Source organism: Grampus griseus (genome assembly GCF_964374135.1).
Source record: "Grampus griseus genome assembly, chromosome: 1".
Taxonomy (NCBI): domain Eukaryota; kingdom Metazoa; phylum Chordata; class Mammalia; order Artiodactyla; family Delphinidae; genus Grampus; species Grampus griseus.
In genome coordinates, this window is record NC_139017.1 from 72,506,939 (window position 1) to 72,519,788 (window position 12,850).

Genomic DNA, 12,850 nt, shown 5'->3' on the forward strand with positions numbered 1-12,850 from the left:
ATACATCCCACACCTGTGATGAAAACCAATGTTTCCCTAGAAAATTCTACTTTGGAAAAATATATTTATACCATCTTCTGTTAAAAGCAGCTTTTACCAATCTAAAGTCACTTTGTTGGCTTCGGAAAAGAGAAATGCATAATGTATAGCTCATTTCTCTCAGTCTTCGTATCTATATTACATTTAAATTCAAATTTTCTAGTTTGCTTTTACTTTTAAATATTTAATGTTTATTACAGATGAATCTAGAAGATGCTGAGCAACAAGCAATTTGTGAGAACAAGCGATATGTGCTTAGCATTTTCAGTTTATAAAGCACTTTCACATACCTTATTCCATTTCATCTTTAAAACCACCCTGTGAAGTGTCCATTATTACTGTCCTCATTCTCAGAAGCATAAAATAAGGATCAGAAAGGTTAAGTGACTGCCCTAAAATTACACAGCCAATTTAGAGTCAGGATTTGAACCCAAGGCTTCTAACTTTAAATCCTACATTCATTTCATGATATCATGCAAAACCATACTTTTCTTCTTGTCAAATTTTACCATAATTAAAATAAAAGAGGGAATTCCCTGGCAGTCCAGAGGTTAGGACTCCGCGCTTTCACTGCCGAGGGCGCAGGTTCAATCCCTGGTCGGGAAACTAAGATCCCACAAGCCGTGGGGCACAGCCAAAAATACACAGATATATAAATAATAAAATAAAGGAGAAAACTCCCATATTTTTGTACCTTCAATAGCAGATGTCAGGAAACCACAGCCTTGGGCCAAATCCAACCTACCACCCTTTTTGTAAGTAAAGTTTTACTGGAATGCAGCCATGCACAGTCATTTACTTATTGTCTATGGCTGCTTTCATGCTATTATTTACATTTTTGGCTAGAACACTTTATAGATGGTGTGATACTCTTCAATAAAATTATATCACTTTAGGAGGCTTGTATCTGGTTGTCTTACTTTTAGTGATGCTAAATTAATCAACAAATTCAGATAGTAACAGCCTGATTAAAACTGCCCATCAATATTTTACCTAATTGGGCTTCCCTGGTGGTACAGTGGTTGAGAGTCCACTTGCCAATGCAGGGGACATGGGTTCGATCCCCGGTCTGGGAAGATCCCACATGCCATGGAGCAGCTAAACCCATGTGCCACAATTGCTGAGGCTGCGCTCTGGAGCCCTCAAGCCACGACTACTGAAGCCCGTGCGCCTGGAGCCCTGCTCCGTAACAGAAGAAGCCACCGCAATGAGAAGCCCACTCACTGTAACGAAGAGTGGCCCCCGCTCGCCACAACTACAGAAAGCCCACGCACAGCAACAAAGACCCAACACAGCCAAAAATAAATAAATAAATGTATTAAAAAAAATATTTTACCGAATGCATTTACCATGCTCTGATAACTACTGTCTGAAACAGGTATTTTATTATGGTTTGCAGAATGATGATTTTCTATCGTTTCTTTGGCATTTATGAGCTAAAGGTGCTCTGTAAAGAACTTTTTCTCATCCACTAGGGTGAGAAAATGGCACTGGTGTTGGCAAAGCAAAATAAACACTTATTCTTTCCCTTTAATTGTCAAGTTTTATATTAATGAACTATTGTCTTGCTACCTTCAACGTGTCCAGCAAGCTTTGCTTTCTTTAGGTATTACTTCTTTAGGTATTACTACAAATTATTGCTTTTTATCACAGTAGTTTTAAGCAGAGGTAGTCATTAGTATTTTTGAAACACAAATTGTCCCATCTTTGGCCTGTAGGACCTCCTTTTCTCTTGTTCTTATGCTTTTTTATTTTTATTTGGAAACTTTCAAACACATAGAAAATAGTATAACAAATCCCTATATACCTATCACTTAGACTTACTAATGCTCAACTCAAAAAAAAAAAAAAAAAAGGAGCGAGCAAGGGCACCTGTTCCTTGTTTTCACTCCTTTGTGTTACAGCACGAACCCCCAATAAAGCCTTGCCTGAAAAAAAAAAAATTCTTAAGTCATGGACATTTACATGATTTCATCTACACCTCTCCCTACCACTAGGCTGTTCTGAAACAAATCTCGAACACCTCATCACTACATCTGCAAACATTCCAGCACATAGCTCCAAGAAACAAGTTATCTCACCTCTAATCACAACCTCTCCCATCCCTTCAACCAAACCCTAATAGCCTTTGAGAGCTTTCTAGCTTTCTGGCATAACAGCTCCAGACCTGGAATCAGGCATTTCCCTAAGAAGGCCTAGTTCCTTTCAGTGGGGAATGGTATTTAAAGTGAGAAATCTAGCAGGTAGGAGCTTAATGCCACTGGGTTGTTAGAGTACCAAGGTCTTTCAATGAACAGAGTTAGAAGATATGTATCTTTGAAAGGGAAAATAATCATTGTAATCATGGATTCTAACTCATATATAAGAGCTGCAGATAGTTTTTATTTAATTTCTTTTACTTTTATATCTTTTCTTTTATGCTGAAAATCTTTATTCCTAACAACATTAAATACTTATTGTATCTTATTTTAAATATGTAACAGGTTCAAATAACAATACCAGGATTACTACAGACAACAAAATTATTGAGTAAAGTTTAAGATTCCTTTGCAGTTCTTTTTATGCTTGTAGTATATCCTACTGAGGATCTACAGTCAAAATACCATATTCTGAGGTCACTTGGAATAATTCTTTTCTCTGGCACATTTACATGTTTTAAAGTCAAAACAATAATACAAGGTTTTGCGTCGTGGGTAGGGACAGAGAAGAGGGTGTCCCAGGAGAAGATGTCTGCATGGGGAGAAAAGTCTGAGCCCTTCCTGATTGATTGTTTCCCTTTGGGCCCCCAGGGAGAATCCTGAGATTGAAATCAGCCTCAGTTTAGAAATTCCTTTAGTAGAGAACAGAGCAGGGCTTTGCAGCCCTGGGAACTTTTTTGCATTGACTTTTTATTTGCAGAAAACTTAAAGTCTTATTTTTATTAATGCCTTTAAAAAGAGGTGAGATTTTAATACTGATTTAATATTCAATGAATAAAACTATCTTGAGTGCAAAAAATTAAAATTAAAAAAGAAATACAAGGTAAGTTCAGAAATTGTGCCACCCTCTCCCTTCTACCCTTTTTTCTTTCCCTCCCCAGAGGTCACCAGTCTTTATTCCCTTTTTATCCTTCCATTGTTAATTTTGGCAAATTTAAAGAGATATTCCATTCCCTCCCTCCCTTCTGATGCAAAAGATTGTTTGATTCTAGGTATATTCTTATACCTGCTGACAGACTGAATGTGAAAAACATATGAGGTATGAAACGAGAATATTTCCCAGGTTTGGGCCATGTACTGAGATGGGGAAGACTGTGGGAGGAGCAGGCTGGACACATTAAGTGTGAAACGCCTATTAGTTGCCCAAGTAGAGATAAGGACTTAGGCAATTGAATATACAAGTTCAGAGTTCATGGGCAAGGTACAAGCTGGGAATACAGATAACTGGTCATGATTTTCTACTACCACAATCATATCGCCTGCACTGATGACACTTATTTCTGCCTTTCCAATTCTTATTCTTTTTCCTTGCCTATTGCACTGACCAAGGCCACCTGTACAATGCTGACAGTAATAGCAATACCTGGTGTCCATATCTTTTTCCCAATCTCAAAGGGAAAGCTATCAAAGTTGTGTCCCTAAGTATTATATTTGCCGTACATTGTTAAGTCCTTAATCCATCTAGAATCCATTCCATGTATGTTATAAGGTTAAGGCCCAACTTCATTTTTCCTGTATGGATAATGAAATGTTTCAGAACCAGTTTACTGAATAGTCCCTTCTTTCCCAACTGATCTACAATACCACCTGGTTACACACACCAACTGCTCATATATGTGTAGGTCTATTTCTGGACTTTTTACTCTGTTGCATATGTTGACTATTAGCAATGCACCCACATCAAGATCATCATTATTACAGTGGAAAATTTGCTCTCCTCTCTGTCCCCCTTATTCTTCTTCAGAAGGGTGCAGTTATTCATGGGACTGTTCTGATCCATGTAAATTTTAGAATCACCTCGTCAAGTCCTTTGGAAAACCTTTGGGTATTTTGATCACAATGGCATTGAACCTATATATCAATTTAAGGATCATAAAACTGATTCTTCTTATCCATCTCTTTATTTAGGTCTTCTTTAATGACCTTCAGTAAAGTCTCATAATTTTCTGTGTATATGTCTTGCACAACTTTTATTATATTCTAGCTCTTTGTATTTTTTGTTCCTCTTGTATAGAAATACAATTGACTTTTGTATATTTAGCTTATATTCAACCAACTTAACTCTCAATAATTCTAACACGTCCAAGAGTCTTTTAAGCTTCAACTTAGGCAATCATCTGCAAATAATGACAGCTTTGTTTTTTCCTTTCCAATTCTTACACCTCTTATTTTTTTTATTTTCTCACTTGCTCTAGCTAAGAAATCACATAAAATGTTAAACAGAAGTGATAGAGGCACTCATGTCTTGTTCTTGATTTTAAAATACTTCTGTTTCCCAAGTGATCATGTTTTCTGTGTATTTTTTGTAGATAGTCTTCATCAGATTTTGGAGGTTTCCTTCCATTCAGTCTAAATGTTTTTCTGTGAACTGGGTTTTTAACTTTATCAAAGGTTAAATTTTAGCTTGAAGGTTCCCAGACCTTGTAAGTAATATGAATTTAAACCCCAAGTCACATGAAATCAGGCCTACTGTTACATGTTCTTGGGGAGACTGCTTAGCCCTACCAGCCCCAGATCCAGGCCAAGACAGATTAACTTCCTCAACACCACCCTGGGCCAATGAGCAAAGTTTCTGTGGTTCACACTTTCACTAAGGGTCCAGCCCTTCAACAATCCTGCTTTTGCGGGGATGTCAGTTACCATTCCCCTCCTCACATAGGCCCAGAGTGTCATCTCCTGTCCTGACATGGCTGTTATAATCCAATCTACTCTTTGGGTTTTGAGGTAGGCACAGATCCTAGGGCAATGGCCAGACTCTCCTGGTTTTCAGTTATTGCTTATTTGGGGCCCTATTAATTTTCCTTACTTTCTTAGGAGTCAGATACGTATTTAAAAGTGGTATTTCCTATATTTTAGCTTCTATTTCCAAGTATTTTCTTGTGAGAGGGTTTTCAGGTTATCCAATCTATCAGAATTATGGAAACAGAGGCATTTGAAGATTTTAAATCCATTTGGCATCATGAAGGTTACTCATATACTCAGCAAGACCAGTTTGAGAAAACTGGTGAGGGCAGAAAGCAAACCAATGGGTTCAAGAGTAAGTGTGTGATCAATTTCAAAACTTACTACAAAGCTACAGTAAGCAAGTGCAGTACTGGCATAAGGAAAGGCATACAGATCAATGGAATAGAATGAGACTCCAGAAATAAACTGCTACATTTACGGTCAACTGATTTTCAACAAGGATGCCAAAATAATTCATTGAGGAAAAATAATCTTTTTAGCAAATGATGCTAGGACAACTGGACATCTACATGCAAAAGAATGAAACTGACCCCTACCTCAAACCACCCAGAAGAACGAATTCAAAAAGGATCACAGGACTTCCCTGGTGGCACAGTGGTTAAGAATCCTCCTGCCAATGCAGGGGACACGGGTTCGAGCCCTGGTCCAGGAAGCTCCCACATGCCATGAAGCAACTAAGCCCATGTGCTACAACTACTGAGCCTGTGCTCTAGAGCCCACGAGCCAGAACTACAGAGCCGATGTGCCACAAATACTGAAGCCTGCGCACCTAGAGCCTGTGCTCCGCAACGAAGAGCAGCCCCCGCTCGCCACAACTAGAGAAAGCCTGCACACAGCAAGGAAGACCCAATGCAGCCAAAAATAAATAAATTTTTTTAAAAAGGATCATAGACCTAAATATGAGAGCTAAAACTATAAAACTCTTAAAAGAATGCATAAGTGTACATCCTTGTGATCTTGGATTAGGCAATGGATTCTTAGATATGGCACCTAAAGCACAAGCAACCAAAGAAAAACACAAAATTGGAATTCATCAAAATTAAACTTCTGAGTTTCAAAGGACACTATAGAGAAACTAAAAATACAACTGATGGGAGAAAATATTTCCAAATCATATATCTGATAAGAGACCTGTATCCAGAATGTATAAAGAACTCTTTCAACTCAATAATAAAAAGACAGGGCTTCCCTGGTGGCGCACTGGTTGAGAGTCCGCCTGCCGATGCAGGGGACATGGGTTCGTGCCCCAGTCCGGGAAGATCCCACATGCCGTGGAGCGGCTGGGCCCGTAAGCCATGGCCGCTGAGCCTGCGCGTCCGGAGCCTATGCTCCACAACGGGAGAGGCCACAATAGTGAGAGGCCCGCGTACCGCAAAAAAAAAAAAAAAAAGACAAACTGGGCTTCCCTGGTGGCGCAGTGGTTGAGAGTCCGCCTGCCGATGCAGGGGACGCGGGTTCGTGCCCCGGTCCGGGAAGATCCCACATGCCGTGGAGCGGCTGAGCCCGTGAGCCATGGCCGCTGAGCCTGCGTGTCCGGAGCCTGTGCTCCACAACGGGAGAGGCCGCAACAGTTAGAGGCCCCCGTAAAGAAAAAAAAAAAAAAGAAAAGAAACAGGGACTTCCCTGGTGGCGCAGTGGTTAAGAATCCGCCTGCCAGTGCAGGGGGACACGGGTCCGATCCCTGGTCTGGGAAGATCCCACATGCCGCAGAGCAACTAAGCCCATGCACCACAACTACTGAGACTGTGTGCCACAACTACTGAAGCCTGTGTGCCACAACTACTGAAGCCCGTGCACCTAGAACCCATGCTCTGCAACAAGAGAAGCCACGGCAATGAGAAGCCCGCGCACCGCAACAAAGAGTAGCCCCACTCGCCGAAACTAGAGAAAGCCCGTGAGCAGCCAACGAAGACCCAATGCAGCCAAAATTAAAGAAATAAAATAAATTTATTAAAAAAAAAAAAAGACAGTAACAGATTTGGGCAAGGAAGTGGAGAAACTGGAATCCCCATACATTGGAATCCCCATACATTGCTGGTATGAATGTGAAAATGTTACAGCTCTTTTGGAAAACAGTTTGGCACAGAGTTATCATGTGACCCAATAATTTCACTGCTAGGTATATACCAAAGACAACTGGAACATATGTTTACACATAACGTGTACACCAATGTGCAGAGCATTATTCATAAAAACCAAAAAGTGGCAACAACCCAAATGTCCAGTGATGAATGGATAAACAAATTGTGGTATATCCATATAAATATTTTAGCCATAAAAAGGAATGAAGTACTGAGACATGCTATAAAACATGGGAACCCTGAAAACATTATACTAAGTGAAAGAACACACAAAATGCCACACGTTGTATGACTTCATTTACATGAAATAGCCAGGATAGGCAAATCCATAGACAGAAAGTAAATTAGTGGTTGCCAGGGGCTGGAGGAAGAGAGGAGGAGGGACTGCTAACGGGTATGAGATTTACTTGGGGGTGATGAAAATATTCTGGAATTAGTGGTGATGGCTGCACAACCTGGTGAATATACTAAAAACCACTGAATTTTATGCTTTAAAATAATGAATTTTATGGTATGTGATTTATATCTCAATAAAAAAAGAAAGGTTAATAAAGTAAAAAATCCTGGCTACTGTTATTGCTATGAATAATAAATCATCTTTCATCTCTGATCCAAGACTTTCATCTTCTACCAACAGCCATGAAACTGCTGCAGGCTAATCTGTTGGTTTGCAAGCAGGGTAAAGTCGCAGACCCTTCATGGTTCTTCATGAGGCATTAATGTTTTTCTGTTCTTTTTTTTTTAATTAATTTATTTATTTATTTTTGGCTGCATTGGATCTTCGTTGCTGAGCGGGCTTTCTCTAGCTGCAGCGAGTGGAGGCTTCTCATTGCGGTGTCTTCTCTTGTGGAGCACAGGCTCTAGGCGCGCGACCTTCAGTAGTTGTGGCTCACGGGCTCTAGAGCGCAGGCTCAGTAGTTGTGGTGCACGGGCTTAGTTGCTCCGCAGCATGTGGGATCTTCCCGGACCAGGGCTCGAACCCCTGTCCCCTGCATTGGCAGGCGGATTCTTAACCACTGCACCACCAGGGAAGTCCAGCATTAATGTTAAAATAAGAAACTTCTTTTTAAAAACCTACTTCTTTAGCTCATGTCTGTCCTCTCCTATGAGACTGGTCTGCGTTTGTTAAGTTGGAAGAAAGCACCGTGGGGAAGGCTGCTGCTTTCCCGTGAAGGGGGCAAGGATCAAAGGCCCCCTATACCACGGTGTGGGTCAGCATAGCCAAGCAAGCCCCAGGTGCTGGGCTGCGAAACAGGGTCTTCTGGAGAGAGGTGGCAGAGCCTCTCAGTGCCTCGCCTCCCCAAGACCACTGCAGAACTGCCTGCAGGGCTCCTGCCCTCATCTCACTGTCAAATAATGGGTTGTAGCAGCCTGCCAACAAGGGGAAGGGGAATCAGCCCCAGTACTCTCTTCTCTCAGATGCCAAGAATCCCCCAACCCACCCCTTTGACTCTCGGTTTAATTCACTGGGTCAAAATGAATTACTTTATTCTCTGGGCTCCAATACCATGTTCTTCTCTCTTTGTCAGATAAAAACATAACAGATTCATCTCTTTTTATGGTGAGTTATTTACACGTCTTATGGATTATGTGGTTTGGTACTTGGGGGCAACTGGACATGGACTCAACTCTTGGCCAACCACTCACTAGGTCTGTGTACTTGGGTAGGGGGGACCTCTTAGAGCCTTAGCTGCCTCATCTCCAAGATGGAACTACCACCCACCACCCAGAGTTATTATAAGAATTTAATAAAACCACACTAATGAAGCATTTAGCCTATTTCCCGGAGCATCTCTGATAATTAAAATATAGTAACTGGTGTAAAAGCAATACGGCACAATTTGGGCAGAGAAGATTGAGTTTAGCTAATTGGCAAGGGGGCACGAGACCAGGACATTTTTGGAAAATGTCTGACATGCAGCAGGGGCTCCACAAAAGTTAGTTTCTCTCATCCTTCATCTAAGACTGAGCTTGAGCGCAAGGACCAGGTTATCTTTTAGCGTGCTGAGTGAGCCCCAGGCACATTATTCTGCGTTACTCGCAAATTTTTAAATGCTCCAAAAACATTAAAAAGGCAGGGGATGCTTCAAATCAGTAGATTACACTTCCGTTCTCTCTTCATCTATACTTCAAATGCACTTATTACAAATTTTAAGTACTTATGTTGTTCTATAATTATTTCAGGTTTGGTGGTCTGGCCTCCCCAAATAGACAGGAAGACTCCAGGGGTCAAATATGGTTGTTTATATTCTACTCTCTAAGTACACAGCCAACTGACCGAACTGGTTCATTTCAAAGTGAAATGGGTGTAGTTTCTTGGCTGAGACCCCACTGCTCCCTATGACCAAAGGATCGGCAACTGAACCCTCACAAGGCCCCCTTCCTAAAGGGAAGCTGCCTCACCGCTGCCCCTCCATTCAAAGCGATAAGGAGGGTGACACCCATCCAGGTTTACATGGATGGTTGATTGCAGGATGCTCCACACTAAAAGTGGGAAGTCCAAGGCAAACCGTGAATTGGCTGTGAGCTGGTCAGCGCAGTCACCAACCAGCGACTACTTGCACATTCGTAGCTCTAAAATACCTTTTAAAACTGGTAAAACTGCTACTGGCAGGTTTAAGTCGTATGGGGGAGACCTAAGAAGATAAGAAGCAACCGTTCACAGAGAGTGAAGCATACCTCAGAGATATCCAGCGGGAGGTTGCCAACGTACACCTGTGTCTCTCTTTTCTTGAATCCTAAGAAGAAAAATAGCCAAAAAGAAGGCAGGTGTAAGGCTAGAGGATTCAGAGGAGTTAGAACATGTGATAAGTGACACATTTTCCTCAAGGTTAAAACATACACACACAGTCCCCTACAAACATTCCTCCCCCCCCCCCCCCCCCCCCCCGTGATCAGTGAAGGGTTATACAGCACTCAATCGGTCAGCAGACACTTATCAGGGTTATGGGAGTGGTCCAGTGTTAAGTGTCGGCCTTGGATATCACTGCCTTCAAGGCAGGAGCGTACTCTCTTTCTGGGGGTTGGGAGGACAGCGAGTCATCAGCACACCAGGAATCCAGCGCTTCCAATGGGGTATTATGTAGTTTCAGGACCAAAGTGGGTAGTATTTCAAAGTTAACATTCAGCTGAAGGAGGGAAGGAAGTGGGGGTTAATGCAGGAGGGAGGCAGAAGGGAATCCAGGCAGAGGGCAGGGCACATGCAAAGGCATGGAGATGCGAAAAGGCGTCTGGGAGGCTGCCTGGAGTCAGGAATAGCTAGACGCACGCTGCAGGTGGGTGAGTGGCGAGAGCAGAAGCAAGAAAGGCAGGCCAGGCCAACTGCTGAAATCGCTGACTGCTGCCCACAGCAGTCTCAGCAGAGTCCACTGGCCGTGAGAAGGAGGTGAAGGGTTTAATCAGAGAGGTGACATCAACACGGCTAGGTTGCAGAAAGATCACTTTGGAGATGGTGGAGGGTGACATGGGAGGAGATAAGGATTAAAGAGAAGTATGGGGTTAGGAGCAGCCAGCGCAACAGCGCCTGAGGGTCTGCACAGTGTGTGGCAGAGGGATGCATCCCTCACGTGAAAGGAAACGTGGTGACTGGAGCAAGGGCAGGATCTCAGGTTTCATGCTTGAAGAGAAACTGAGTGGATTAATTAGGATCCAGGTTATAGACTGAGCGTCCCAGCACCAAGCAAACCCCCAAGCTAACTCACTTGGAAATTTCTGTTCCTCCAACACTCCATTCTTCCCAAATACTTCAGCAGAGGGTCCGAAGTCACTGCTGCTCCAGGACCTGTCAAACACAGGGCTTAGCATTGCACCTCCCAAGGGCAAACTCCAACAGAAGGAGTTTGGGCATAACAAGCAGGGCCCGGCAGAAGCCTCCATACCCGCTTCCTGACAGAGGGCTTCCCTTCCTCCTTCCAGACTCGGGTTCCAAGCACGAAGCCCTCCACTGGACCTTCTTAATCGCTAATTGTTACAGCACATTTAGTGTCAGAATCAACAGGCAAGAAATGCTGGGGTTGACTCCTAAGCTCTGGGCATTGGGAGGCAGGAGGAGAAGGAACAGAAGGCTGTGGGGTGGAAGGAGGCTTGTTTATCAGCAAAAGGAAACAACTTACATGCTGCAGTTTCTTTCCAACAGGATCTCCTGCAAAGCCAACCAGCCACAGTTAGAGGAATGCCAGGATCATTCCGCATCACATTACTGCACAGGTACTGCGGCAGGCAGAATCATGCCCCCCAGCAAAGCGGTCCGTATCTTAATCCCCAGAACCTATTAAGGGTTCTGGTCACCAATTCCGATGTAGCCGGGGAGCAGTTTTACCACACCACCAAGCACTGCTCCAGACACCCGCTGGGTGTCCTACAATGCAACTCAGTTCTGACACTGTCTACCCAGGAGATAGCATCAGATTCCACAGGTTAAGGGCTCAGTCCCACAGGACTGCCCCGCTTCAGATGCCAGTCACCTGTGCTTCTGACTGACCACCTAGAGACTGGAGGTTCGCACGACCCCTCCTTGGGTCCCATCACTTTGCTAGAGTGGCTCACATCTCAGAGAAACATTTTCCTTACTAGATTGCCATTTATTTAAAAAGTATATAACTCAGGAACAGCCAGATGGGAGAGATGCATGGGGCAAGGTACAAGGAAAGGGCACAGAGCTTCCATGCTCTCTAGGTGCGTCACTGTCCCCAAATCTCTACTGTGTTCACCAACCCGGAAGCTCTCAGAACCCATACTTTTGGGTTTTCATGGAGGCTTCATTGCAGAGGCATGACAGATCAGCCCTTGGTTCTTTTCCTGCAGGTAAGAAGGCTGTCAAAGTCATTTTAAAGGAATTTTTTTCTTTACTTTGGGAGAAACAAAAATTAAAACATTAAATTTTAAAAGAAAGTAGTAACGCTGTCCTCTAAATTGTTCCCAGCTGCAGGAGGAAACCGCTTTAGTTGCAACTAAATTTAAATAGAACTAACAGTGGTTAAGATAATTAAAAGGCTTAAGTATCGATGAATAAAAATAGAGAGGTTTATGGGCAGAATCAGGCTATGGCTGTTACTCCCAATTTCCTGGTAATCCCTGGAAAAACCTATGGGCTTCTGGAACAGGGAGGGCACCAACACCTCCCAAGCAAGGGCCCAGCATAAATCTTTCAAAGATGCCTTCAAGGGCCTGCCAGGTGCTATGCTAACTAAACAGCTAATGTACATTGTCTCATTTAATCCTCATGGAAACTCTCAGAACGTGCCATTATTACCCCACTGTACAGATGAAGTCCTGGAGGCTCAGAGACCATAATCTGGTAGTCTGTCAAAGATCACTTAATTTATGCTCATAAATAGAGAACCCTGTTTTTTGAATTCAAACTATATGACTCAAAAGTCATGAGCTTCCACTCTATTGCTTGGTTTGGAAAAGTGTCTTATTTGCGTTTTTAAAAAGACAAAGAGTAGTACTTCCCTGGTGGCGCAGTGGTTAAGAATCCGCCTGCCAACGCGGGGGACACGGGTTTGAGCCCTGGTCCGGGAAGATTCCACATGCCATGGAGCAACTAAGCCCGTGTGCCACAACTACTGAGCCTGCGCTCTAGAGCCTGCGAGCCACAACTACTGAAGCCCTGGCGCCTAGAGCCCGTGCTCCACAACAAGAGAAGCCACCGCAATGAGAAGACTGCACCACGACGAAGAGTAGCCCCTGCTTGCTGCAACTAGAGAAAGCCCACGTGCAGCAATGAAGACCCAACGCAGCCAAAAATAAATACATTTATTAAAAAAAAAAAGACAAAGAGTATAT

The 12,850-nt window shown here is 43.1% G+C and overlaps 1 protein-coding gene across 1 annotated transcript in view; it reads right to left on the bottom strand.

Annotated features, from left to right (window-relative positions):
* The window catches only part of TDRD10 (tudor domain containing 10), a 53,925-nt gene that overhangs the window by 38,743 nt on the left and 2,332 nt on the right, over positions 1 to 12,850 (bottom strand). The window contains exons 2-4 of the mRNA XM_082647778.1: positions 11,176 to 11,204; positions 10,765 to 10,844; positions 9,743 to 9,801 (exon numbers count right to left, since the gene is read on the bottom strand). Coding sequence (XP_082503904.1) covers positions 9,743 to 9,801; positions 10,765 to 10,844; positions 11,176 to 11,177 — 141 coding nt within the window. The 5' untranslated portion in view covers positions 11,178 to 11,204. The remainder of the gene's footprint in view (positions 1 to 9,742; positions 9,802 to 10,764; positions 10,845 to 11,175; positions 11,205 to 12,850) is intronic.